The sequence below is a fragment of the Python bivittatus genome, unplaced genomic scaffold, assembly GCF_059951505.1.
Source record: "Python bivittatus isolate LINGU-HERP-01145 unplaced genomic scaffold, Pbiv_v1 ctg000250_np1212, whole genome shotgun sequence".
Lineage (NCBI taxonomy): Eukaryota > Metazoa > Chordata > Lepidosauria > Squamata > Pythonidae > Python > Python bivittatus.
In genome coordinates, this window is record NW_028277057.1 from 1,243,934 (window position 1) to 1,270,711 (window position 26,778).

Genomic DNA, 26,778 nt, shown 5'->3' on the forward strand with positions numbered 1-26,778 from the left:
TTCTTCCATGGTGGGTAGTGCCGCATCTTTCCCTCATGGAGGAATGGTTGGTGAAATTGACAGAAGTTGCTGAGGTGGACAAACTGAATTCTTTCATTAGAGAAAGGACGATATCTACATTTATTGGGGACTGGAAACCCCTTATGGACTTTTTGCATAAAATTTTGAAACAATGAACTTGTGATTTATGGTTTTGATGATTAGACAGGATAGATTAAAGAAAGGAGAGAGTCATGATGTAACTTTAGAGAGAGAGATTAAAATATAATTGTACTTATAACTGCTGTGAAGAATATCAGGAGCTACTTCTTTATATTTTTAAATCTATCTCCTTTTTTCTTTTTTCTTTTCTTATTGCACTTTTAGCTTTTTCTGTTATTTCTTTCTTTGTTCTCTTTGTTCTACTATAGTTTGTATTAGTTGTTATTATTGCTTTTAAAACTTTTAATAAAAATTATAGGTATATAAAAAATACTGACCATTTTCTTCTTGGAACAGAGGAAAGCGTGACACTCCAGGTTCTCATTGTGCTGGCTCTGAGCAATGTAGGCAAACACTTTGTCATGTATTTTGTCTGCTGTACAGTAGGATATCCTGGGAGAAAGAAAGAAAGAAAGAAAGAAAGAAAGAAAGAAAGAAAGAAAGAAAGAAAGAAAGAAAGAAAGAAAGAAAGAAAGAAAGAAAGAAAGAAAGAAAGAAAGAAAGAGAGAGAGAGAGAGAGAGAGGGAGGGAGGGAGGGAGGGAGGGAGGAGACCATGTTAAGAATTCAGCAAGGGAGGAGAAAATGACTCACACCACTTCAGCTAACCACACACTGACATGAAGTCCTTCCACAATTCTTACATTAAAGCTTCTCAGGCAAATCAGGGATAATGGTGCTTCATCCCTGCACTGTGACTTTTAAAAATACAATTCCATTTTGATTTGTAAGCTGCTCTGAAGGTGAGTTCAGATTAAAAATTTCTGTTTTAAAATCATCTCCACTGTACTCATTATGAGAAAGACATCAGGCAGTAGCAAACATTCTAGATCATTGCAATGTGTTTGGCATGAAGCTGCCTTTAAATATGATTTGGAAACATAGCTGTTCAAGTCTGGGAGCTGAGCAGCCAAAGCATATACAGGTAGTCCTCAACTTACGACCATTTGTTTAACAACCGTTCAAAGTTACAACGGTGATGAAAAAAGTGACTTACAAATGATCCTTGCACTTACATCCATCACAGCATCCCATCAGTCGCATGATCAAAATCCGGGTGCTTGGCAACCAGCATGTATTTACAAGGGTTGCAGTGTCCCAGGGTCACGTGATTGCCATTTGGAACCTTCCCAAAGGGATTCCAGCAAGCAAAGTCAATGGGGGAAGCGGGATTCACTTAACCACCATGGCAAAAAAGGTCATAAAATCAGGCATGACTCACTTAATGACCGCATCACTTACCAACAAAAGTTCCAATCCCAATTGTGGTCGTAAATCAAGGACTACCTATAATATCTACTTTGTACTACTGCAATTGGGTACCTGTTGATTTTCTTATTTTCTTGTTAAGGTGTCATTTAAAATTCTAAACATGATCTTTTCTAGCCAAGTTTGGGCTGATTATCTGAATAACTGCCTGCATTCCCATGCATTTACCCAGCACTGGAGGTTGGCACAGCGGGATCTTCTGAATTCCAAACTATCCCCCAAACAGAAAGCCTACCCATTTTAACCCAGAGACAGCATCTGGCTTTCTAGACTCAAATATCAGCCAACCAACGATACAACTTCCTATTGATCAGGAAGGTAGAGCCGACCTTGAGGAAGGTTATCAAAAAGCCGTCAAGGAGAAGCAATTATACAATCCAGAGGCAGAAGCACACATAAGAAAGAAATTCAGAACAACTGTACCTTGATTCTGTTTAACGTAAGATGGGACAGAGAGAAACCTGAACAGGCTTGCAAGGTTCTAAACAACAATAACAGCAGCAAAGCATTCCTGACATCCTTGCTTTGCCTGTTCTTGACCTGGCCTACATGGAAGGGCTGACCTCAGTTTTGAAAGCCTGTCTCTCTCTGTCCCATCTTGCTCTTAACAAAATCAAAGTGGGGTGATTTCAACTTTCTTTCTCAAACTTCCTTCAATCTCTGGACCGTGTAATCTTTTTTCCAAGTGTCTCCTTAATGGCTCTTTCATACCTTCCCCACGGCCAACTCTGCACTCTGCATTCCTTTACAATAGGGAAAGCCATCAGAATGACTTCTAAAAGGCAGCAGAGCCCCCTTGCTCAGATCGGATGACGCCGCTGTGACGGGAATAGGCGCCTGGACACCCATTGCTCTTCGCCGCTTCCCCTCCTGCGACTCTGAAGGCAGGAATGGCCTTTTACCATCCACTGATTTATCACACTTGCACACCACCAAACCTGATGCAACTCAAGCAGTTTACGATTTACATAAATGTGGGGGGAAACATCACAGTTTTAAATGTAAATGTGATGTTGAATTATACTCCCCAAATACAGAATTAGAGATTTCATGAGCCTGGGGTTGGGCAGAGAGAACTATCGTATATATGTGGAAAGAAAACGCCAGATGTCAAAGACTGGATCCAAGAGAGGCGTCCTTTGTTGCCTTCTGAAATGTCTTCATATTGTAATAATGGAAGATGGAGCACAGTGTCTCTACCAGGTCTAGATTTAATAATATGTTAAAGACTGAGCTACGTGTATATTAGGACTATATGGTTCTCTTTGTTTCTTTTGCTTAAATTTTAATTCGAATCACTATGATGCTTTGTTAATGTGTTACCACCATTGTACCATTTTTTGTTAAATTCCTCTGTGGTAATAATAAAAAACAAAGTACAAGAATGCATAAACACAAAGCAAATACACAACCATGGAAGAATAACATCAATAAAAGAGTGCTTGTACAATCGGTCATTGTAATACAGCATCAAACGCCTTGTGCCAGAGCTCTCGCTTGGCAGCCTTAGGAATGACGGCTGGTCCAGCGCCAACAGAACCACCGTGGGAAGGCTGTACCCCAAAGCGAGGACCCCAACCAAACAACTGTCTACAGGCCCTGAGAGCTCTCACTTGGCCTATATGGGGCACGCTAAGCATTCATAAATGGGACAAGCACATAGGATGGGTCAGTTCTACCTTTCAACCCCTCTACAATGTTTAGAAAAAGTTTAACAATCTCCCAGCGTCGGTGGTTGAGCAACCACAGCAAAAGCAAAAGCAAAATTTAGGCACTTAATATCGTTAACTGAAGATTTGTTGTTGCTTTTAGTAAAACAGTATATACACAGAGCACAAGACACACAGGCTTCTGCACACTTTGAGCCAACAAGGCCACTTCTTCCAGCCTTAATGGTTTTAAGACCTGGGGAGAGAAGCTATTGAGGCTCTGAAAATCCATCTCCCATTTTCAGCTTGGTTTCTAACGTTATCTTCATTGGCCATTTCTTCCATGTTGGTATTTACAACCATAAAGGACTAGAAGCTTAAGCAGAAGCTGGGCGGTTGCTGACTTCGACATTTAATAAGAGGCTTTGTGCAACGTTGCACAGGACTTTCGTTGTAAGAGTTTGCTTTATCAATAAGAAAAAGTGGAAGGTTCAGCTACAGATTCATAAAGTTTGCTTATTAGATCAAAGCAGATAAAGTGCAATTTTCTAGTAGGAGATCTTACAACTTTGGGGAAATAAGGGAAAACAAATAGCTATTCATCTTCCCCAAACAGCTGCTTTCTAAGGAGTATTATTTTTCATTCTTAAAAAGAGAGGCCGAATAAGAGAGAAACAGCAATTGCTTTGAACTCCAGCAACACTGACAAATCTTGATCTTTTATAAAGGGCTTTTCCACTGCAGAGGTGTGTGATCCTCCCCATAATGTCTTGGATATGGGCCAGAGTTCCTTTAATTCTGCCAAATTCTAATTTTTATGTGCTGGATGGGGAAAACAATTAAATAGAGAAGGAGCAGTCATATAAAATGGTCAATTTTGTTTTCATAAATGTCAGTGTTACAATTCTTTAGATGTGACTCCTTAAGACTCTAGGTTGGTTGACAAAATGGAAAGAACCACATATAGCAATGAAATATTTACATTAAAATCAGTTAAATAGAACCCAACTATCTCTGAACTAAATAACTATTCCTTCTCTGAGTTGGCTGTTTCCAACTAAGTTGCATCCCCTGTTCTGAAGGCCCCTTGGAAAAATCTGGTTTTGACTGCTTTCCAAAAAGACAAGATGGAAGGAGCCATTCTCACCTTGGGGGTGACCTGTTCCGAGGCAAGGTGACTGCCCCTGAGAAGCTCTTTTCCTGGCTCCCTCCCCTTGACTTTTCACTGGGGAGGGAATTCTCCATTTGCCTTCTTGGTCAGGTGATCCTGAAGTAAGGAGAACCTGAGCCATCAAGGGCTCTGTAGGTGATAACCAACATCTTAAATTGGATCTGGATTCTACCGATAATCAGTGCAGTGTGCTTAAGACAGGCTTTATTCTGTTGCATTGGCTATCCCGGCTTGAGATGACAAAGACATGAGTTATGGTTGCCAGAGCCTCCTGATCCAGAAAAGATTGTAACTGAAGCACCAACCAAAGCTGGCAAAAATCCTCCAGGCCACAGTTTCTACCTGCTGTCCAAGCAGCAGCCATAAGTCCGGAGAACCCCAAGTTGTGAACCTGCTCATCTAGGGGCAGTGCCACCCCATCCAGAGCTAAAGATGGAGGAATACTGGAGCCTGCTGGCTTCTGAACAAACAGCATATCCCTCTTTCTGGGATTTATCCTAAGCCATTTCATTCAGGATTTTTGTCATCCCATTTCTTTGTCCTAGGCCTGCTCACTGTCTGTATCATAGCCACCATTACCCCACCCAAAGGTCGTGTGAATCTTTGGTCCAGGCTCAGAATAGGAGAAGAGCACAAGAAGGTTCTCAAGAAGGTTGCATAGGAAGTGGTCTCCAGGTGCTTAGGAAAGCAGTCTGGCCTTAGTGATCCTTTGTCACCCATCGGTGCTTGGGCCAGACCAAAGTCTAGAATTTTGCTCTGCATAAAGGGCATGACTCGGTAACATTCAGTACTCATTTCTCTGGAATGGCCACAACAAACTTTAAAGTACTGTAGTCAGTGCATCTTTTGAATTGCCTTTTTATCAGACCTACCACACTTAGCAATCTGATAACCCTTCTCAGAAGAAGAGAATGGAAGCAACAGTTCCCTGAGTTGTGGGAGGGAGAGATTTATTGCCTGCCAATTTTTGGATGGCACTGCTTTAGAATGCATTTATTTTCTAAGGCAACTTAGGAGGCAGTGCATCCAACAGGAGGAGCTAGGCTCTTGCTCACTTGGAGATCGCCCATTTTGAAGCTCCTGACTCCAACTCTGTATGTCACTTGATACATACGGTAAGAGGAACTGATGGAAGAGCATTAAGGAATGTTTTCCAAAAGGATGAATGTCAAACACCAAGAGAACAAATGCAGGCAACTTCAAAGCAGTGCAAAGATAACAAGCTGGTATTTAGGCCATGGTCTGAGGGACATCCTCACCATTTCAGACCTCCCATCATTCCAAGGATGTTTTCCACAACTATCCAAGAAAATGCAGAAACTGGAACAAATTTGTTTTTATTTATTTATTTGTTAGATTTATATCCCAATTTTCCTTCGGGAGCTCAAGAAGGTGTACATAGTCCTCTCTCCTAATTTTCCCTACAACGTCAACCCTGTGAGTTGGGCTAGGCTGAGAGAGACAGTGACTGGTCTAAAGTCACCCAGTGAACTTCTGTGGCTGAGGGGGGACTTGAATCTGGGGCTTCCCACTCAAAGTCCAACACCTTCACCACCACATCCCACTGGCTCTGTTACTGCCCAGTGTCCAAGACCACTTCCTTCTCAGACCTAAGAATAAAACTGTGGATAAATGTTAGCTTTTCTGAGCACCTTCCAGATGGGTGGATCAACTCCCAGAATTCCCTAGGCAGCATGGCCTTTGCTGAGAATTCTGAGAGCTGAAGTCCCAGCCTCTGGAAAGCATCCAAACTGGGAGAAGATGCTTTACAGATTGCTTCTCTATTCTCTCTTTTGTGTCAGGGTTGACATTCTTACAAAGTTGACACAGCACAATTGTTCAAACAAAGCTATAAAGCCAGAATGCTCTGACTCAAACCTCTCTTTCACCATGGATTTACCAGATGATCTTAGGCAAGTCTCTCCCTCAGTAACTCCATCTGTAATATTCTGGCTTACTTTACAGGACTGTACAACTTGAAGTCTTGGGCTCCACCCCACCCCAACTGCCTCCAAATGTCACTTCCAACCTGTGCGTAAGGGGAAAATTAACACACAGGAATAACCGTATCAACTCTATTTACTCCATTTTTATTTAACTTTAATTAAATCCATTTTGGGTTTCTCTCAGCCCTGTTCCCAGCTCGCCACTCAAAGACTAAATGTAGCCTTTACTTGGAAAAAACTGCACTTTTCTGCATTAGAGAACTGTAAACGCAAATGGCATCTAACAAGCAGAATTTGTTCTGGGCCTAGCAAGAGCCAGAAAGGTTTGGGTTTAAAGATGGGAGAGAAGTTTGTTCAACTTTAATGCAAACTGGGCCATTTCATGCTTTCCAAACCAATACACAAGCTTAAATGTAATTATGTATTTTTTCCATATTTTGCCATGCAATTCAGAAATTGTAAAAAAAAAAAAATTATAGAAAAACCCACACAAAAATGCATTTTGCACAAAGATGCTTGGGAGAAATACACCTATCAGCATGACAGAATATACTGGATGAAAGTGTGTACAAAAATGCACACATTAGGAGAAAGTAATGAGGAACAGGGGAAAAACGCACTCACGTTTGGAAAAAACGGGAACCCAAACAAAATGAAACTTTGCATATTTTGGTATCCCTACCAGTAGTTAGAAGAGGATTTGGATCATAGGGATCTTGTGTGATTCTGTTCATTGGATCGACTGGGCTGAAGTAAAATCCTAAAACTGAGCAGATCCTGCCCTCTATCTTGTTTAGCCATGAAGCGGAGTAGATCTTCCCATATACTTCATATAAGTCCCATATAATTCATATAATTCAGAGGACTGTGGTCAGAGCATCTGTGGTACACGTGGGTGAACAAAAATCAGGATGGTGCCACAATCATGCAGTGGAGCCCCACCCACCTTTTCACATGCAGTGTGTATGTAGCTCTGGGATTGCGCCGTTGCACCATCTTCAATTCTTTTGCGCGCACACACACACACACACACGGAAGTCTCTGGCTGTAAATGTCCTCAGGAAGCAGTGAGGGGGTATATATATTTCCCACAAATGAAAAACTGACTGCTTCCGTTGGATATCAGGACATGACCCCACCACTTGTGCAATGACATCATGATGCAGGTCATCCTTTAGAGGCCATCAGCCTTGATAGAGATGCCTTGTTCTGTATCCTGTAAAGCACCATGGCAAACTGACGATGCCCATCTTATAACCAGGAGAACTGTGAGTCTTGAAATTACAAGATCCCTGGCATCAGGGGGCTGATCCTTTTACGAAAAGGGCTCTCCAGCCACCCAGCGGGATCTTCAGGCTTTCTAAAGCCCCATTCAACATTCCCTTCCTTTCCATTACCTGCTTGCTGTGCTTCAGTATGGCCTGCATTTGTCTTCCTGAAGCTGTTTTAACAAAGGCATTTATATTTGCCTTTGTTCCCTATAACAGACGAGGCTGTTCAGGGTTGAGTTTTGTAACTGCAGTTGAGTTGCCTAATCCAGTCAATGAACAACATAAAGAAAAGAAGCCACAGAGGGACCCTAAGTGACACACAGAATCTTTATTAATATTGAAGAATAAACACTATCCCAGTAGCCTTCAAAAGTAATGAGTTTCCTTCACACAGAGTATGTAGATCAGTGTTTCTCAACCTTGGTCACTTTAAGCTGTGTGGACTTCAACTCCCAGAATTCCCCAGCCAGCATGTGGGAGTTGAAGTCCACACAGAAGATGATAAGGTCTGGAGGAATCCAAAAGAGCCATGGCAGTTTCTTCTCACCAGGACAGGACCTAGAAGGAAACTTAAAACAAGCTACTAGTCCCATTGATGGTTCATTCTGGCTAGAGAAAGCCACCACAGCATAACAACATTAAACCACAGGGTCAATGCAGCCTGATCCTTCCTTGGGGTGGGGTGGAAAGACCCTCAGTGCATTAAAAGCTAAGCCATGTTAGGTTTCCAAAGTCATCCAAACCACACCCACAACTCAACCACTGGCCTGGGATTGCCAAAGTGATGATCAAAGATGCTATGCTTAGCTCTTGGCCAGAAGAACAGACCACCGGGCACCTTCCCCCCCCCCCGCCTCCTGAATGGATGCTCTAACAAGAGGAAAACCAACTTGTCCTCATCCATCTACAGCAGCAGCTGCAAAATTGGCAATTTTTTATTGTCTTCCAAAAGGAATTTCTGTGAAAGATTACAGCTTGAAAACATAGAACTCAAACTTATCAGGACCTATGACTACTCATTCAGGAAGAAACAAGGACGCCAGTCTCTTGCCTCATCCAACAGCCCTGTGGTCAAGGACCCTGCAAACATTCTGCATTCCTTTAAAACAGTGTTGTCCAAACTTGGCCACTTTAAGATGAGTGGACTTCAACTCCCAGAATTCCCCAGCCAGCATGCTGGCTGGGGAATTCTGGAAGTTGAAGTCCACTCATCTTAAAGTGGCCAAGTTTGGACAACACTGCTTTAAAACGTCAACTGAATCACCATTTCTTAGGTCATGACCTTTCACTCAAAGGTCTTAACTTTCCTCTCTACACACAAGGATGCACACACAATATCTATCTGCCAACCATGGGTAACCGTTAAAGCATCTGATGAAACAGACTCTGGCCAGGCTGATCTACAACCCCCATAATCTCCATCACAGTGGCTGGGGCTAATGGGAGTTTTAGTCCAGCACATCTGGAGGCTTCGAGTTTGGGGAAGACTTTCTCAGGCTAGGAAAACTTTGACTAACTGCTTTTTGTGTATCCGCCGCAACAGAGAAACACACGCACTTCTGGACGTGTTGTCACTTATCTTGTGACTCTTGATTTTTTTTTTTTAAGTTTTAAGCCTGAGGGCCTGAGTCACATTTTTCACTGATATATCATATTGGCCACTGGCATTGTATTGAATTTTTAACCAATGGGAGATTCTCTGGGACGCAAGTGTTTGTTTGAAAAGCCCAAAATCAAAATAATGAAATAAAACAGAAAGGTTTCATGCTTCCTAAAACAGAAAGAAAGCCTTTGCACCATCAAATACTAAAATTGTTCATAAGCTTTCAGCAAAGGAATCAAACTTTTCTCCCTTCTCTTACTATTGGAATTATACTGAAAATCAAAAACGGACAGAATGATACCTTACCAAACTAACCAACATACAAAACACTTTTAAAGTGTATTTTTACACATCTCGTCAAGACATTTCACATCCAGTGTCCTTCACAAGCCAGCTCATACTTTTTTTTCTTTATAAAAGAAGACATTAAAAAAGAGAGAGAGAGAGACAGAAATACACCGTATTTCAATTTCAAGAACGATTTAGGAAAATGTAGCAGGAAGAACTATTTCGCCCAGGAGTGGCCCATTAAACACATGGGACTTGCAACAGAAATGAGTTCAGTGTTCTGTCAAAAATGTGCAGTAATGAGGGTGTCCGTTATTTCTCCAAGAGGGCTGAACTTTGTCACTGGTCCCCTCCAAGCATTACATGCCTCGTTAATTGCCTTCAGGAAGTCCTTGAACAATCCCTTGTTCTTAAACAAGTGCATGGATTGTTCCTCTGCATCTGCCTACTGGTTTCAGAACTTTTCTTCATTGGATTTTCAACTTTTGGGGGGGGAAGGTTGCACATCAGTTCCTACTGATCTTGTACTGTCTTGAAGCTTTCTCATCACTGGGGGTGGAAGGTGCCTTTCCTTAAAAGCAGCCTTTCGATCTTTCCATAAAACCAATCAATTAATCAACCACTCTATGGTGTGACTCCTGTATATGGCAGAAGGGGCGGGGCTGGTTCTACCCCAGAAGGGGCAGGGGCAGTCCCCTTGGAAGCAGAAAGGATGGAGATTGTACACTGGCATCCAGAAACTCAACCCCACTATAAAATTGGAAACGGAGCTCTTCAGCTGACACCCAAAAGCCCACCCATGGATGCTGGAAGGGTCACACCCTACAAATGATGTCATAGGTCATAATTCAGCCCAGGCTAATTTACCTCCACTTCTTTCTGCTGTCTTCTGCTACTTCCAGAAATGTTAGTGGCTGTTTTGATTTAACTGAGTCTACCACTTAAAGTAGTAGTTCAGGTTATTCAAAAATTCATGGTTTCTCAAATATTCTAACTACATAATTATCATAATTGTTGTGAGCTCCCCAAAGTCGCTTGGATGAGATGGGCGGTCACACAAATCAAATAAATAAATACATACATACATACCTATATGCACACCCACCCTTAAGGCAGACACCCTTGAATTACTTTTCTTTCTTGCTGCCTTTTAAAAAAAAATGTTTTATATATGTATATGTGTGTGTGCCGTGTATATATATATATGTTATAATATATATATATATATGTGATATATACATATATTTATATATATCAGTAAGTATATCAACCAGACGATATGAAGTACAACCAAAAATGTAGCAGTGCCAATAAAATCAGAAAAGAAAAATAGAATAATGAATAAATGAGTGACATTTCTAGAAACAAAAAGTATATCCATAAAATGTTAATATAAAACTAGCTTAATTCTTTAACATATTATTAAATCTAGCCATATAGAACATCTGTTACTCCATCTTCTCGGTTTTAGTGCAATATGTTATTTCAATACAATGATATTATATACCAACAGAAGAGAATATATGTAGCTCAGGGTTGAACTGTGTTTTCAACCTAAGGAATTAGGAAGATTGATTAGGAATACCCTAATCAAGGAACTAAAACAAGGAGAAAACAACTCCCCCTCCAACACTGACAGGGCATGCTATGGTATATAAACAGAGAGCAAACCCCAGCCCATTTTAGCATTGAAGTTGTTACCTAGCCAGGTAACGAAACGTCTGCAAGGAAACAACCAAGCTCAGAGAACCCCAAGGACTCCACGGATATTTATAAAATATACTTAGATTCTCAGTATTCTATCATGTGAGTGCTTTAGAGTATTAAATGTAAATAAGAGAGAAGAAAAGAAAAAAAAAGGATATCCTATCAATATTAATTACAATTTCAAACGTTAACCCTTGAACCACCCTTAATGGGAAGAAAGGGCTTAAGCATCTGCTTTGAGGATTTAAAAGCTACCATGAAACGTACCTGTATATTGACACGTTTTCAATTGACTCATTTGTTATGCTGTCGCTGAGAACGATCCCTCTGGGCGACACTTTCAGAGTTACTTTTCTGAGTTTTTTTCCACTTGCTTTTGCCTGGCAATAGAGAAAAGAACTCATTCCAATGTTGCCACAAAGATAAATCAACTCAGAATCTTACTGTCCAACTGGCACGCTTTTGCCACGCATGTGACAAGCAAGTACAAACGCATTGCCCAAAGCAAGTACCAGTGAGCTGATGTTCCATGGGTGATTTTATGCCTTCCTCTCTTGTCTGGCCCCCATCCTGCAACTCCTCTGGAATAATAACTTAAGAAGAAGGTGTATAAGTGATAAGCAATTCAACCAAACAAGAATTCATCTAAAAGCAATTAAGATATTTCAGAACACGCCTTCCCCAATCTGGAGCATGGATTATAGGAGCTGTAGTCCTACATACCCCCCCCCATTTGGGAACGGCCAGCAGAACCCATCAAATGTGACTGAATAAAAATCAAGTGGAAAATTTCTTCTCCTGGATGTAGAGGAGATAACACATACAACTCTTTCATAGTCTCTTTCTACCACCCACCCCAAATCATCAGCTGTTCCTCCCCAAGGGTGCTTATTTGGTACAAAAGTGATTTCTGTTGGCTCAACCTGAAAAAGTTATTATTCTCAAGTGCCCAAGCTGGAGAGGCAGACACAGCAGATAAAATTGCTGCTCATGTTTATATGCTCATACCTATTCTTGACTTTTGCTTCCTTAATAATTTTTACCTCCTTCCATATTATGTTGGTTGCTAGTCATGTTGTATTCCCAGGAGGTATTAGCCCTTCAAGGTAGTCCAGATAAGAAGCACAACCAGGACTACTAGCTCTATTGTTATTGTAAGGTTCCATTAACAAAATCTTGCAAGTCTGAAAGTATTTCTCCCCTACTTTCCTTTTATTCTCTGGAAAACTAGGGACGGTCCCTTCTGAAACACTTCCCATGCCCCTTTTCCTTCTGTGGGCTGATTCCTTTTGCATCATGGTTGCCTAGTCTGCCACTCTTCCTCCTGTCTCCCAAGGTAATTCCCATAGACCATTACATCAACGGGGGAATATCACTGGATTCTTCTGATAAGGGTTTTTTAATCCAGCTCGTCAACCCAGCTTGAATCCACAAGACAACTCATAATTTTTAAAAAAACTAGGAAGGATCTTTGTAATATAGCAAAACTTTAGCAACCAACCTGCACCTTTAACCGAAGTCCTACTTGCCCTTCAGCAACTGGCATACAGATGTCTGCATCCATTGCAGATGAAGCTTTAGGAGGCACAGAACCTAATTTGATGTAAGTGGGTAACACATGGCCAGTTATATTTTCAAGTGGTCTAGAGCTCTTTTAGGAATGCTGAAAGTTCCAGAGGTTAAAGTAATATAGATTTCCAGCTTTCCTAATAACGTGATTTTCATGAAGGCAAAACAGCCTGTAAAGCATATGAAGGATGCAAATAAAATGACATCAGAGTAGAGGACTATCAAAGAGAGAGAGAGAAAAAGACCTGCTTTTTTATTAGATCAATTCATGGACAAAATCTTTCCCCCATATAAATTCCCCTGAGTGCTGAGTGACTCTAGATAGGGCCAAGCTTTTACCCTTCATCTTTACTTGATGGAGAACAAGGTTAGGCGAACCTTCTTTTATTCAAGCAAGGGCTTAAAAACCTTTATAATCTATCACTGTTTTACTAAGGCCTGACCTTCTAAAATTGCAACAGTTTTATGAACAACCTTCTATTTTATGAAGTGAATTTTTGGTTGGCTTTCGGTGCTACTTAAGCATGTTTCCACCTAGTGTTCTTGAACTTGACGTTCAAGTGCACGGCAATTAAGTGTTAACAAGTGGAACACTTAACAAAACGTTGCAGCATGGAAGGGCTGGGGTTATTCTGACATTAACCTCCCATTTCTTTGTACCTCCTTTCAACTCTCACTGGTCCCGTTCACAGAGCATCCTTAATAGCTCAAGCAAAAACCCACAGATACCCCTGTAGAACATGCTAAGCTTGACTAATTTTTAACCTAGTTAGGTCTGTTTGTGGCTTAGTGAGTTATGCAATCCAGCCTGTTCAATTACATCACACTGTATGGTGCAACCCCAGGAAAGTATGTTAATTCAGTAACCAGGTTAAGTGAGTTCTATGAAGACAGCCAATCAGCATTCCATGGCCATTCAGTTTTCCCTATTCCTTAATAAGTCTTATGGTTGGTTTTCTCTGTGCTTCATTTGGACTCCTTCAAGAGGAGCTTTGTTGTATCCTTCTACAGTGGGTCTGCACAACTTGTAGAGGGGAAAGGGCCCCATTGATAAATTAAACATATTTGTGGGCTGCAAAGAAAAACCTGGTGTGCTGATCAGCTCTTCGGTGGCTAACTGGAGCTGGCCGTGGTGGTGTAATGGTATGTGGGAATGACCCTGGGAGACAGGAGGAAGAGCTGCAGACTAGGCAATGGTCAGATAAGAGGCAGCTGAGCCCACAGAAGGAATGGGGTGTGGCAAACATCTCAGAAGGGACCCTCTTTAGTTTCTTGAACTGTAAAGGCAAAGGGGGAGAGATGTCCTTTCAGACTTGCAAGATTCTGTTAATGTAACCTTACAATAACGACAGAGCTAGTACTCCTGGGTGTGCTTCTTATCTTCACTACCTCGCAAGGCTTACAGACATTAAGGACTGGAGGTGCTCGGCGGCACGTCTTTCATGGAGGTGGCGAATTTAGTGATTTTTTAAAAAGCACCAGTGGGTCACACAAGGCTGCTTGGCAGGCCACATGTAGCCCGCGGGCTGTACATTGTGGAAGCCTGCTCTTGCAAGCCTGCTCTTGATGGTAAGTATGCAAAAAAGGATGTTGCAGAAGGAGCAAAGCTATACTAATCACAATGCATCTTTCTCTAATGCAAAAGTTCAGTAAGTCGTTAAAAAAAAAAACCCAAATCAGCAAAGGAAATAGATAATATGAGTTAAAATCAGGACTGCAAGCATTAATTGGTTTAATCTACAACTGAAACTCTGGTGAATTAAAAGGTCCCAAACAATTAATCAGCAAAGCTAACAGTTGATTCATTCCTACCTGATTTTATTTAGACAGTAAAAGAAAAATACTGAAAGTGCCCTTAACATCTAGCAAATGTGGCCATTTTTTTTTTTTATATTACAGTAGGGCAAAAAAGAATTGTTTTGGTAGGAAGAAACTTATTTAAATTCAGAATGGATTGTGATGGATTTCCAAATCCGTATTAAAATGTCCTTTGATAAATTGACGAAAGTTCACCTTCTGAAACAAAGAACAAATGAAAAATCTCTCCGAACATTTTTTTTGAATTGTTCCTTTTCTGCTTTTCTTCTCAAAGTGAATACAGTGTGCCTTGCATAGCAATTTGTACTACAGTGAAACATCAATCTTCATTTGGAAGAAGGGACTGCCTATTACGATCAAATGTCAGTTAACTCTGAAAGATGCAGTGAACTTGTCCGCTATTGGGAGTGATATCCAGACAAACGTTTTGTCTATTGCAACTGAATTGGCTAAATGGGGATATTTCAAGGCTTGTGTTGTACGTACACAATAAACACTTTACAGACACAAATATGGGCACACCTGCCTACACAGAGCAAGCTTTCTTGTGCATTTATGGACCAAATATGCATTATTGTGTGTCTCAGGTTTATCAGAAGAAATTAGAAATCCAAAGTACAAAATACAATCTTAACGAAAAACAAAAAAATCTTCCTGTATGGACGGGATAATCCTGTTGTGGGCAGCTTTGTAAAAAGTTTTATGAAATCCATAAAGGGCAATTAAACAAGAATGGAAGGGAGAAAAAAACGTTTTAAAGGCAGTAATAAAAATGTTATCGGCTATAAATTATAGATCTTCAGCAGACTCGGAAAACCTCCTAGCCACCCATGTTTTCACGGCAACCTCTCACATCCAGCCAGTGTTAAATATGGAGACCTTATGGAAGAACCATGGGATATGTTATTCTTCCTGTCCTGTTGGCAACAATGGGTCACCAGCCTGGACTGCTTAGGGCCAATAGAAGATATTTAGAGATGGGGTGAGTGGAAGGATTGCTTTAGAAACTGGATCTTGGTTACTCACTGTTGCTACAATTCTTTTGACAGCAGCAGCAGATAATTCTTCTCCTTTGGGCTGTTCCACCAACGTCATGCCCAGGTACTTCAGGTTGAAGAGCATTCCCTCCAGTAAGGTCTCTCGGGTGTCAGTCCAGTTTTCAGGGAGCTCTGCAGAATTAAAAGAACTTTTATTATTATTGAGACCCCTTGGGATGACGTTTTGGAAGAATGGAACAGCTGCAAAGGCATTCTCGTTAGGCAGGAATAGCCCAACCCAAGTTGTTTCCCCCATAAACTACCCCTTCACTTATAGTGATGGCTAGAGATGGAAAATTTCCAGAAAGTTTTAAAGGAAGGGGGGAAAGGAGGGTTCCTCCTTTTTGCAGGAAAAAAATGGAAACTTTTGGGAAGCATGCAACATTGGTTCCTTTACTACTCTTTCACTGATATAAAGTCACTTGGTTACTATATAAAATGCATTATGTGTAACTTGGTTTGCTCATAAAAGAATGTTTTTTTCTTAGAAACAGATGCTGCTGTCAACGTTGATCCCATTTCCAGGGCTTTAAGATCTAGATCAGTGTTTCTCAACCTCAGCAACTTGAAGATGTGTGGACTTCAACTCCCAGAATTGCTGGCTGGAGAATTCTGGGAGTTGAAGTCCACACGTCTTCAAGTTGTTGAGGTTGAGAAACACTGATCTAGAGGAAGACATGAAGAGATCCACCAAGCTCTAGAACAAAAATCAAGCAAAGAAAGCAAGTACGGAAAGAGCGAGTCTTTCCTTTTCTTGTGAAAATAAGTGCCACTGCATCCTGAGGAAGAAACACACTTGTCTGGGTCCAACTGCCAGCTTTTCACTTTGTCAGTCTGAACGATTTGTCAGTAACTGCCACGTGGCAGGCCATCCATTGTATAGCAGCTGAGAAGACTCATTTCGACAAAACGCTTTAACAAACTCAGAAAGATTGATCTGATGCCTTCCTGCATTATACACAGTGGGCGCAGTCCTGCTGGAGAGAACAGTCAGTGAGGCTGAGGAGGAACACCTCACTGTGGTTTCAAGAGGGACAACCAACCAGCCTTCCTCCCACAAACAACGTTGCAGAGATGGCCAGTGATCATCTCAGTAGCTGGGGATGCCTGTGGATGTCAAGGTCCATCTGTCCTTCCTACAGAAGACAGGGCAGGAACCTGGCAACCATAACTCTTGCCAAGCAATGCCACCTAAAGACTGCAGACCCCTTGGCATTGCTGCTACCCATTCTCTATCTCAGTTACAGCTCTCTAACATTGTTTTATTTTCTGATTCCTTACTCTTATGAATGGTTAAATGGGTGCACTTTAACATGAACAATGTGGAAAAATGGAAAACTTCTCTGATTCAGTTGGTGGCATCCATTTTCATTCTTTGTCCTCTCCCCAGTTACACCTATCATATCCTACTAGGTTAAGCAGGGGTAGGCACATATGACCCTTGGCTTAACGTGAAGCGGCCTTTGGACTAATTTCAAAACCTTTCTGCAACAGATCAGGTCAGATTCCTGGGAAAAGCTATCTGGACCTTCCCTTCAGGACCTACTGCTTGGGGGAGAGAGAAAAAAAGTGAATGAAAGTGAATGAAAAAAGGAAAGAAAAAGTGGTTGCTAACAAGACCTGCTTTTGGTTCTGCCTTACCTGTTGGCTCTCAGCCTGCAGCCTCGAACACCTCACCCTTTAAGCAATGCGACCCTTGCCAGGGAAAAAAAGAAGGCTGACCACCCCAATGTAAAGACTCCTTTGATATTATGGCATAGCATAACTGGGTTCACACAACACACTAGAGAAGATTAGAAGGGGGTTGGATCATTGTGGGGTGCGAAGCCAGCCAATACCTTAGCACACTGTGGGAATCAGACCATCCTCTTAAGCCATAATGCCACTGATTTGTTTGAGCGCAGTATGCTATGTTAGTCCCCTGTGAAAAAGTCCCATTTAAATCAGTGGAATTTACTTTGGAGTAGACAGCATGGACAGCCACACAGTGACTTTCTTTCTCTAAAGCAGAAACACCCAGGGCTGCAAATGCACCTGAAATCTTAGTTGCAGCCCCAACAGCTGCTCTAAAAGTTGCCCTCAAACTATACTTTTTAATGGGACAGAAGGGGAAAATATTAACTACATGGGGAGTGATATTAAATGTGCTGAAACAATTTAATCTAAAATAGGCTTTGGTGTAAATTAAATCAAGTTGAACAGTGACCTGCCCATGCCCCTTTTCTTGACTTTTTGGGTGCAGCCCCTGATCACTTAAAAGCCAAAAGATGTCAAGAAATAAAATGCATGACATGATCTAGAGGATCTAAAAGGAGCACCAACCTCCCAAAGCTGCTCTGTTGAAGACCTCAAAGTGAGGAGTTTGGACAAACAAGACTTCAACAGCGCCATTGAGCACAAGATGGTTGGACTTCCATACAGCCAAAGGTTTCAGGCAATCTCTAAAAGTCTCAACCAACACAACGGGTTTTTGACACACTACAATTGTTTATTGATCGGGCGCTTGTAATCTGCCTCGCAGGTATCCTGTATCTGCCTAACCAACCTGTCTTCTTCTCCCTTCCCTTTTGCCTCTTTGCAATTTAAATCCTACATCAGTTTAGCCCCTCCGTGCATCTAATGAAGGGACCTGCAGCTCACAAAACGTTATGCCTTATAATCAAGTTGGTTAGTTGGAAAAGGGGCTAGCTAAAAGGGCTCCTTCTGATTTTTTACTTCTTAACCAGGAGACGGACAAACCCGGAATGTTCAGCCTGAGATCAGTGAAAGAAGATCAGAGAAACAGCTTAACATTTAACACTTTGCGGGACAGAATTGATTGCAGCTGTGACTCTAGCAGGCTTACTTCTCACCCCTCCCCACAATGGCAGATTGACCTGGGATTCCTTTCCCTTTCCCAACACATATCACAGATATTAAACATCTATGCACGTCCTCAAATACTGTCCCCTTGTCATTTGCTTTCTGCATCCTCAAGTGTGTTCTCTAAGATCGTCAGTCAGCCTGAATATTATAATCCTTCTGGCCGCTTGACGCAATTAGGATACATTTCTGCTTATGTGTTTATGGTTCCTGTCACTGGTTGCGGACGTGTACAAAGCCAACTTTCTCCAGCTAGGTGCTCCCCAAATGATGGACTGTCATTCCCATCCTTCAGCCAGTAGCTCTGTTGGCTGAGGGCTCTGTGAGTTGATATGCATCACATCTGGAGGTCTCCAGGTTGGGAAATGCTGCACTTTGCCTATAGGTCCTTAACCTGACCTTCATTTTTCTACCAAAATAGCCTTTCTTAATCCAGACCTCTCCAGATGTGCCGAATTGTAAATCCCATAATCCTCAGTCCACACTGATACATGTACTTTAGTACCCCAATTATCTTTACATTTGTTAGGCCAGGAATTCCTTGATCCTCTTGCTAAATGCCGATGTAGTGGGGAGATGGCTACCACTTTTCCCAATAAAGATGGAACGTGCAGATATTCCAAACTGGTAGCAGTTTGCAAGTTGCCATCCTCTTTCCCAGGCTCTGAGAAATCTATTACAGCTACTTTTAGAAACCCTCTGCAAAATGTACTACATACAACCTTATAAGTTGAGGACCGAGAGCCAAATGATGAGGATGGGGACCAGCGTCTATCTCCTGCGACTAGGATTAAACCTTGTTACATATATGTTCTACTATTGAACTTTCACCATGTGCTTGGCCAGTTTTCCCAATGCAGTGGGTGGGGCTGTAGTCCAGCACATTCGGAGCACAGCAGGTTGGAGAAAACTATCATTGACTAATGATAGCTTAACGGCAGCGATTCTCAAATAATACAGGCAAATTTAATAATTAAATAGAATACACACAAATTTAATAATAAATAAATAATAAACAACAAACAATATTTTATTATATAAATAGTATAATTTAATAATAAATAATAATAAACAAAATAAAGAATAAAATTCTAGACAACAGAAAAACCGTGGTTTTTGGCAAAGCCATTAATTTCTCCTTCTCCCTCACAATGCACACCCGTAAAGAAGGAAACTGCTCTGGACACAGGAACTCTAGACAAAAAGTCTCGCACAATGCAGGTACCAGCGCCCCTTTCCCCTGGAATCGGCCACAATAGACTACAGAATTGCCGAGACCAAAAATATATTCTAAACGATGGCAGGAAAGAGATTAGAAATTACTCTCAAGCAGGAGGCTGAAACAAAAACGGATGCCGACTCTCTTCTGTACTGTTCTCAAGAACGTCAGAGAGATCCATCCACGCAGTTGCCTGCAGCCGAGCTCCGAAGAAAGATTTTACCTTTTAGCACCAACTTGAAGGGGGCAGGGGCTGAGAGCAACCTTCTACCCTTTCAGAAAATCCCGCAAATCTGCTCTCCCTGCAAGCTTTCTATGGCAAGCCAAGGAGATGTTGGAGGCGTCTCCATAGACATTTTTATTACAGTCATCGACTAACCAAAATAAAATAGCAAAATATGTACGGTGTTAGACAAATTTTGATCAGAATCAACGGAAAAGATCAAGATCTGACTAGGATGTCGTTATCCAATCTGTAAGCTGTAACCAGGGGACAGGAGTTCTCACAACCAGATGCCAAAGAAAAACGTATATTTGTGTTCTAAAAAGTAATTCCTTTTGTGAATAGCAAGGCTACTACAATATTTTCCATTTAGCAAACTAGAACAGCATGTGTGGAGAAACCATATACTCCATATCACTGCCCTAATTTTTGAGGTAGGTTCTGGATCCCCCCAAATTGCAGCAAAATTGGTACAGGTAGTCCTCAATTTAAGACATTTGTTTAACCATTCAAAGTTACGACAGTGCTGAAAAAAGTAACTTACGACCAGTCCTTGCACTTACAACCATTGCAGTGTCCCTGCGGTCACATGATCAAAATTTGGGAGCTTGGCAACTGGTATGTATTTACAACGGTTGCAGCATCCTGGGGTCATGTGATTGCCATTGGCAACTTTCCCAGGGGGCTTCTGACAAGCAAAGTCAATGGGGGAAGCTGGGTTTGCTTAACAACCGTCCGATTCACTTAACAACTGCTATGATTTGCTTAGCGATGTGGCAAAAAAGGTTGTAAAATTGGGCAAGACTCACTTAACGACCACATCACTTAGCGACAGAAGTTCCGGTCCCAATTGTGGTCATAAGTCAAGGACTACCTGTATATATTTAAAAAGCAAATAATCAGAATAGGTGTATTAAGCCTCAAACAGGCTTAACCTGCTATGCTAATGAAGGAACATGTGATGGAATGGAATCATGAAGGCCAGACTCAGGGAGAAAAACATTTTCTTTCATTTCCTGAGTCGCGGGGGAGAGATAAGAGGATGAGGCTGGCACCTTCCTGAGAAATTCACAATGTTGTGGTTGGCATTGCTTGGGAACTGGGGTTTGAGTCTGGGAAGATTCTTGCTAGAGGTTGTAGCTAATAAACATTGCTGGACTGAATTTACATGGTCTCTTGGAGTTCCTTGGGCTAGGCCTGACAGAACGTCTCCTCCAACAGCCTCATAGTAGATGGCCTGGAAGGAAGTACACAGCAGTGTTAGAAGACCATTGGGTTAGCCCAGAAAAACAGGAGTGGGTGAGGAAGAACCTACCTTGAGTCACTTGGGTATAAGAGGGATGGAAAGAGAGGGGAAAAAAGCATCTCTTATTTTTCTTATTGTGGCTTATAATAATGTTTTCTTATTATTTCTTATAAAGCAGCATTCTAACATTTCTTGTGGCACCTGTTTCCTGACCTGGCCTATCTTCAGGACCGATACCCATGCAGAACAAAAGAAGCTAAGGATTCCAATGTGTTGCCACTCCAGAATTGCTTTGGGTGGGTGGCTTTTTCAGGCCTCTCCCAGAAGGGTTGCCTAACTCTGGCTCATACTTCACGGACCCTGTAAGGTTATCCTGGGTGGCTCCCCATGATGCCAGGAGCATAAAAAGTAAGTCAGAAGAAAAATATGGACAAGGAATCACAAGGAAGGACATCATGCTCCACTGATGGGGCTGGCCTTAGGTTGACTTAATCCAACATGCAATGAAAAAAAAAAATGTTTATGGCACCTGTTGCATCATTTCCTTCAACTTTTCCTAACCAGCAGGTCTGTTTTTATTGCTTGTGGGGTCTCCTTGCTGTGCCAGAGCAAAGCAACATTAATTGGGGAATTCAATGCGAGCCTCTTCAGAAATGAACCAAACCGGCTTCAATGGGACTTGCAACCAAGCAGGGGGAGACCTGTAGCTTCAGACACTCCGTTTTGGAGGCTGCCCTAGAAACAACAGGGTAGGGGTCGGGGGTTCCTTGTAGCAGCCTATCCGTCGCAAAACAATTGATCCTGAAACATTTTGAGCTTTTAAATAGCCACACGCCGCATTTTCAGAAAATAAGGGAGCCAGATTCACCAGGAAGGCTCCAGATCTTGGAAAGCTGATCTACATCTTTAGCTTTTCCAAATCTTTATTAGAACGTTGTGTTCCTGAAACAGAGAAGCGAGTCACCGATGGATGGTAGCGTTCCTTGAGCTAAATTTGCACGTGGTGCCTATAAACAGTTGCAGCGTTTTTCACCGGCGGAAAGAATAGGGATGGACGCTGCTTCCTCTGAGCAGAAGGAACAGCTGGGTTTGGCAAAGACAAGCACATTAGCTTGATTGCTTTTCTTTTTGATATCGATCAGCAGAATTAATGCTCTGGCTTGCACTATTACATTTCCCAGACAAAAAGAACTACTATGAAGTGCCAAGAAGTTCAGAGGCTGTGTGGTTGTTAAGTCAAGCTGGAGACTCATTTAGATCGTCACCCATTTATTGCTGAGCCTAATCAACATTTTTCCCTGTTTTTTTTTTTTTTCTGGATCCCAAAAACGAACAACCACCTTACAGCTTGATTCTGGGTAGAATTAGCCGCACTTACAACCCACTGACACAAACATTAACTGTGGATACGTACATATACGTACGTTATAAAACCGCCTAATCCCATTATCTATGGCAGCTTACAAACATTCAGGTAATGCTACGATAAACATTCCTTTTGAAAAATTTAAAATTCTGAAAAGCGTGTTTGAAAATGCTCATTTTGAACTGCCTGAACTGTAACAAGGAGGGAACTTTCACAAACTCCAGCTGCAGTTTGGTCCATTATGCAGGCCCACCTGGAAACAAACGAACTTTTGATCTATAATATATCCATCCAATGTGTTTCCCTCCCAACCCTGGGATGTTTGCTTTCTGCACCTCCGGGAAGTGAATTTCACACATGATGTCCGCAATATGGAGGTCGTGCTGGCGCTCTCTTTCCGCTTCTTCCATGGAAGAGCAGCATAGCAGGAGGGACATCGAGAGGAGGGCATTACTTGCCAGGGTTGCGCCTGGATGAATGTGGGAACCGAATGGGCTTGAGCACCGGGGGCATGTTATGCCTGTACGGATGGGTGTTTACAACCTGAGGATCCCACTGTTAGGAAGGGAGCACGAAGTGGCTCGATTACAACTTGGAATCGTTTTTCCAACCCCAGGGAAAGGGCTTGTTATGTATTTGCCCAGCCATGCACTTGCATGCCAGTCCCAAGACCAGGTAAACAAGGAGGGTTGAGGAAAGACCTGGTGACCTACCTTGTAAAAACCTCACCAAGAGAATTTTATGGAAAGGCTCTCAAATGATTCAGATATGGTGCCCAACGGTAGGACCCCAGGCCAGAAGGTACCCAACAAGTTAGTGGGGAAGAGCAAGGACGTGCAGTGAGTAGTCAAGGCATTAATGAGGTGCCTGGGACAAGTCCAGCAGGACTCCCAGCTGCTGATGCAGCCATCGTGAAAGCGAGGGTCTGCGCTGCATGAGGACACATCAGATAGCAACGTGGAATGTCTGAGGAATGAGCCAGGGTGAACTGGATGTCATCAAATGGGAGATGGCCAGGTTGAAAATCAACCTCCTTGGCATCGGTGAGCTACACTGGATGGGCAATGGCGATTTCCAGTCTAAGGAATTCACTATCTATTACTCGGGACAACCCCAGGACAATGAATGGAGTGGCACTTATCACAAGCAAGAAACACGCCCAAGCAGTGGGAAGCTTCTCAATGGTAAATGATCGCATTATGACCATCTGAATCTGTGCCAAGCCCCTCAAAGTCACAGTTGTCCGTCTACGCCCCAATGACTGATGCAACGGAGTTTGAAATAGAGGGTTTCTATGCCAGCATCGAAAAAACTATGAAGCAAGTGCCCCAAAAAGACATCATTCACATACTGGGTGATTTTAATGCAAAAGTTGACAGCCGAGCAGAAATGGGCCTCTCTGGCAGCTTTGGGCGTGGGGAGGGGAATGATGCAGGCGATTGTTTGGAACAATTTTGCCATGAAAATCGATTTCGAATCATGAATACCTGGTTCAAACAGCACAGGCGTCGCTTATACACTTGGACCTCACCAAATATACTGCACTGTAATCAGATGGACTATGTCCTATGCAGCCATCAATAGTCCAGTTCAGTCCTTGATGTCAAGGCATATCCGGGTGCCAACTGCAGTTCAGATCATGGGTCAAATTACACAACATCAAAAAGACAGCACCACCAAAGACGTTCGACATCACCAAAATCCCTTCCACGTATGCAACTGAGGTGAGAGATAGGTTTGAATTGCTGGACTCTGCTGAGAAGATGCCCAACAAACTGCGGCAGGAAATTAAATCGACCATCATTGAAACAGCAGTTGAACACATACCATACAAGAAGCCAGAGAAAAAGTGCAAGTGGCTCTCAGAGGAAACCATCAGAACAGGAAAGCAAAGAAAAGCAGCCGAAGCAGCAGGCAAATGGGAGGAAGCAAGGAGATTGTATGCGGATTTCCAAAGAGCAGCAAGGAAAGACAACGAAGTCTACTGGGACCAGCTTTGCAAGCAGCTAGAAGATGACTGCATGAAGGGCCACATCAGGAATGCATTTGCACAAGTCAAAAGGAGTCGAACACCATTTACTGCTCATAAAAGCATAATCAAAAACAAGCAATGGAAAGAACTGTCTGACCAACAAGGTGTCAAGAACAGATGACGAGGATATACTGAAGAGCTGCATGCCAGCAACAAAGAGGTCCAACCTTCTCAGGATGATGAGGAAAGGAAAGCAGAAATAAAACTAGCCAGGAAGAGGTCAGTGGGCCAACTACCAAACAACAAGACCCCAGGTGTTGATACCGTCCCTGCAGAATTGCTGTGGCCTGTACCATCCACAATCATCACAGCCTTGTGCCAGAAAGTTTGGGAAACAAACACATGGCCACAGGTTTGGAAACGATCATACCATTGCCAAAAAGGGATGACTCCAAGGACTGCTCCAATTACCGCACAATTGCCCCCATCCCTCACACTAGCAAGATTCTCCTTAAGATCATACAACAACATCTGGCACTGACCATCAAAAGGAAATTATCAGATACTCAAGCTGGCTTCAGAAGGAGTCATGGCACTTGTGACCATATTGCAAATATATGCCGGATCATGAAAAAATCTCAAGAATATCAAAAGAACATCTACATCTGCTTTACTGACTACAAGAAAGCTTTTGATTGTGTCGAGCATGACAAACCATGCAGAGCTCTAGAAGACCTGGGGGTGCCAACATATCTGGTCAAGTTGGTGCAGTCGCTGTACACAACTCAGGAAGCCACTGTGCAAACACCATATGGAGACACTGATCGGTTCAAGATAGAGAAAGGAGTGTGGCAAGGTTGCATTCTTTCACCTTTCTTATTCAATCTGTATGCCAAAGTGATCATGAGGAACTGGAACTTGAAGAATCAGCAATCGGAGTAAAGATTGGAGGAAGGAACATCAATAATCTTCGATGTGCTGACGACATAACTCTCCTCTCAGAAACCAAAGAAGGCCTGAAGCATCTGATCAAAAGGATTAAAGAAGAAATGAGAAATTTGACCTCTTCTTGAACATCAAAAAGACCAAGCTCATGACCACTGTGAGGAATGGAAATGTCAAAATAGCAATGGAGGACATTAGCCTGGCAACTAAATGCAGATTAGTCCACATTATCATGTTTCCCATAGCTACCTACGGTTGTGAAAGTTGGACTATAAAAAAAATAGACAGGAGGAAAATTGACTTGTTCGAGCTGTGATGTTGGAGAAGGCTCCTACGCACTCCTTGGACAGCAAAGATGACAAACAAGCAAGTTTTGGAGCGTACAACACCAGACACATCGCTGGAAGGCTAAATCACAAAATTCCGCCTTACTTATTTCAGCCATGTCATGTGATCAAACTCACTGGAAAAGGCAGTTATGCTCAGAATGGTCCACAGTAAAAGGAAACAACGCCAAAAAATGGTGGCTAGATACCATCAAAGCCAACACCAACCAGAGCATAAAACAACTGAAAGAAGCCATATAAGATCAGAAAACATGGAGAGAACTGGTTCATAGACTCCCCGAGATTGAACAGATAGCATCATCATATCGATGCAGGACTTAGAGGAAAAAATGCAAAAATGCATTTAACGTGCTGGCTGGGATCAAACATGTGACCTGGCTTCCTTGTTTTTGGCCATCTTCCACAACTTGCTGGAGAGCATTATGGATCAGTAGGGATTAATGTAGAAAATACCTGCTTCTTCTTCTATAACTATATGCCATTCCATAGTAATGTTCTATTCCCTATTTTCATGCTCCATTTACTATAGATCAGAACTGCCCCCTTTATGCCTGACGATGCATTTATAGGATGGAAACGAACTATCAGCCCAAAGCATTGCTTTGTTTGTATCACCCTGAATAACCACAGAGAATCATTATTTGTTCCCTGACTTCTGGAAGAGATGGTGTTTGGTGATCAATGATGTCAGCATGTTCAACATTCCATGAGAAAGACACAGATGATACAGGTGATATTTCCACCATTGCCTCTATTATCTTCACTTGAGCAGTCATATATTCTCCAGTGTTCCCTCTTATAGGAGTGTATCCCATCAACTGGTTGTGACAGATCTGTGAATCTCAAGGTTTACAAGTTTTGAACCAGCTGTCACCCATTCTTCCAAAATCCAAATCAAATGCAGAAACTCTGGCTTAGTTTAAAAGAAAAGAAATTGACAGGCTGAATATGAAGAGGTATTTCCTGATGGTAACAGCTGTTAAGCAATGGAAGAGCCTGCTTAGAACAGAGATAGACTCTTTCTCCCTGAACATTTTCAAACAAAGATTGAATGGCCACCTGTCAGAGATG

At 42.1% G+C, this 26,778-nt stretch overlaps 1 protein-coding gene across 3 annotated transcripts in view; it reads right to left on the reverse strand.

The window, feature by feature from the left end:
* LDLRAP1 (low density lipoprotein receptor adaptor protein 1) overlaps positions 1-26,778 on the reverse strand; it is a 71,848-nt gene that overhangs the window by 25,157 nt on the left and 19,913 nt on the right. For all 3 annotated transcript variants that reach the window (XM_088140939.1, XM_088140938.1, XM_025163509.2), the window contains exons 2-4: positions 15,517-15,659; positions 11,371-11,483; positions 480-594 (exon numbers count right to left, since the gene is read on the reverse strand). In XM_088140939.1, coding sequence (XP_087997065.1) covers positions 480-594; positions 11,371-11,483; positions 15,517-15,659 — 371 coding nt within the window. The remainder of the gene's footprint in view (positions 1-479; positions 595-11,370; positions 11,484-15,516; positions 15,660-26,778) is intronic.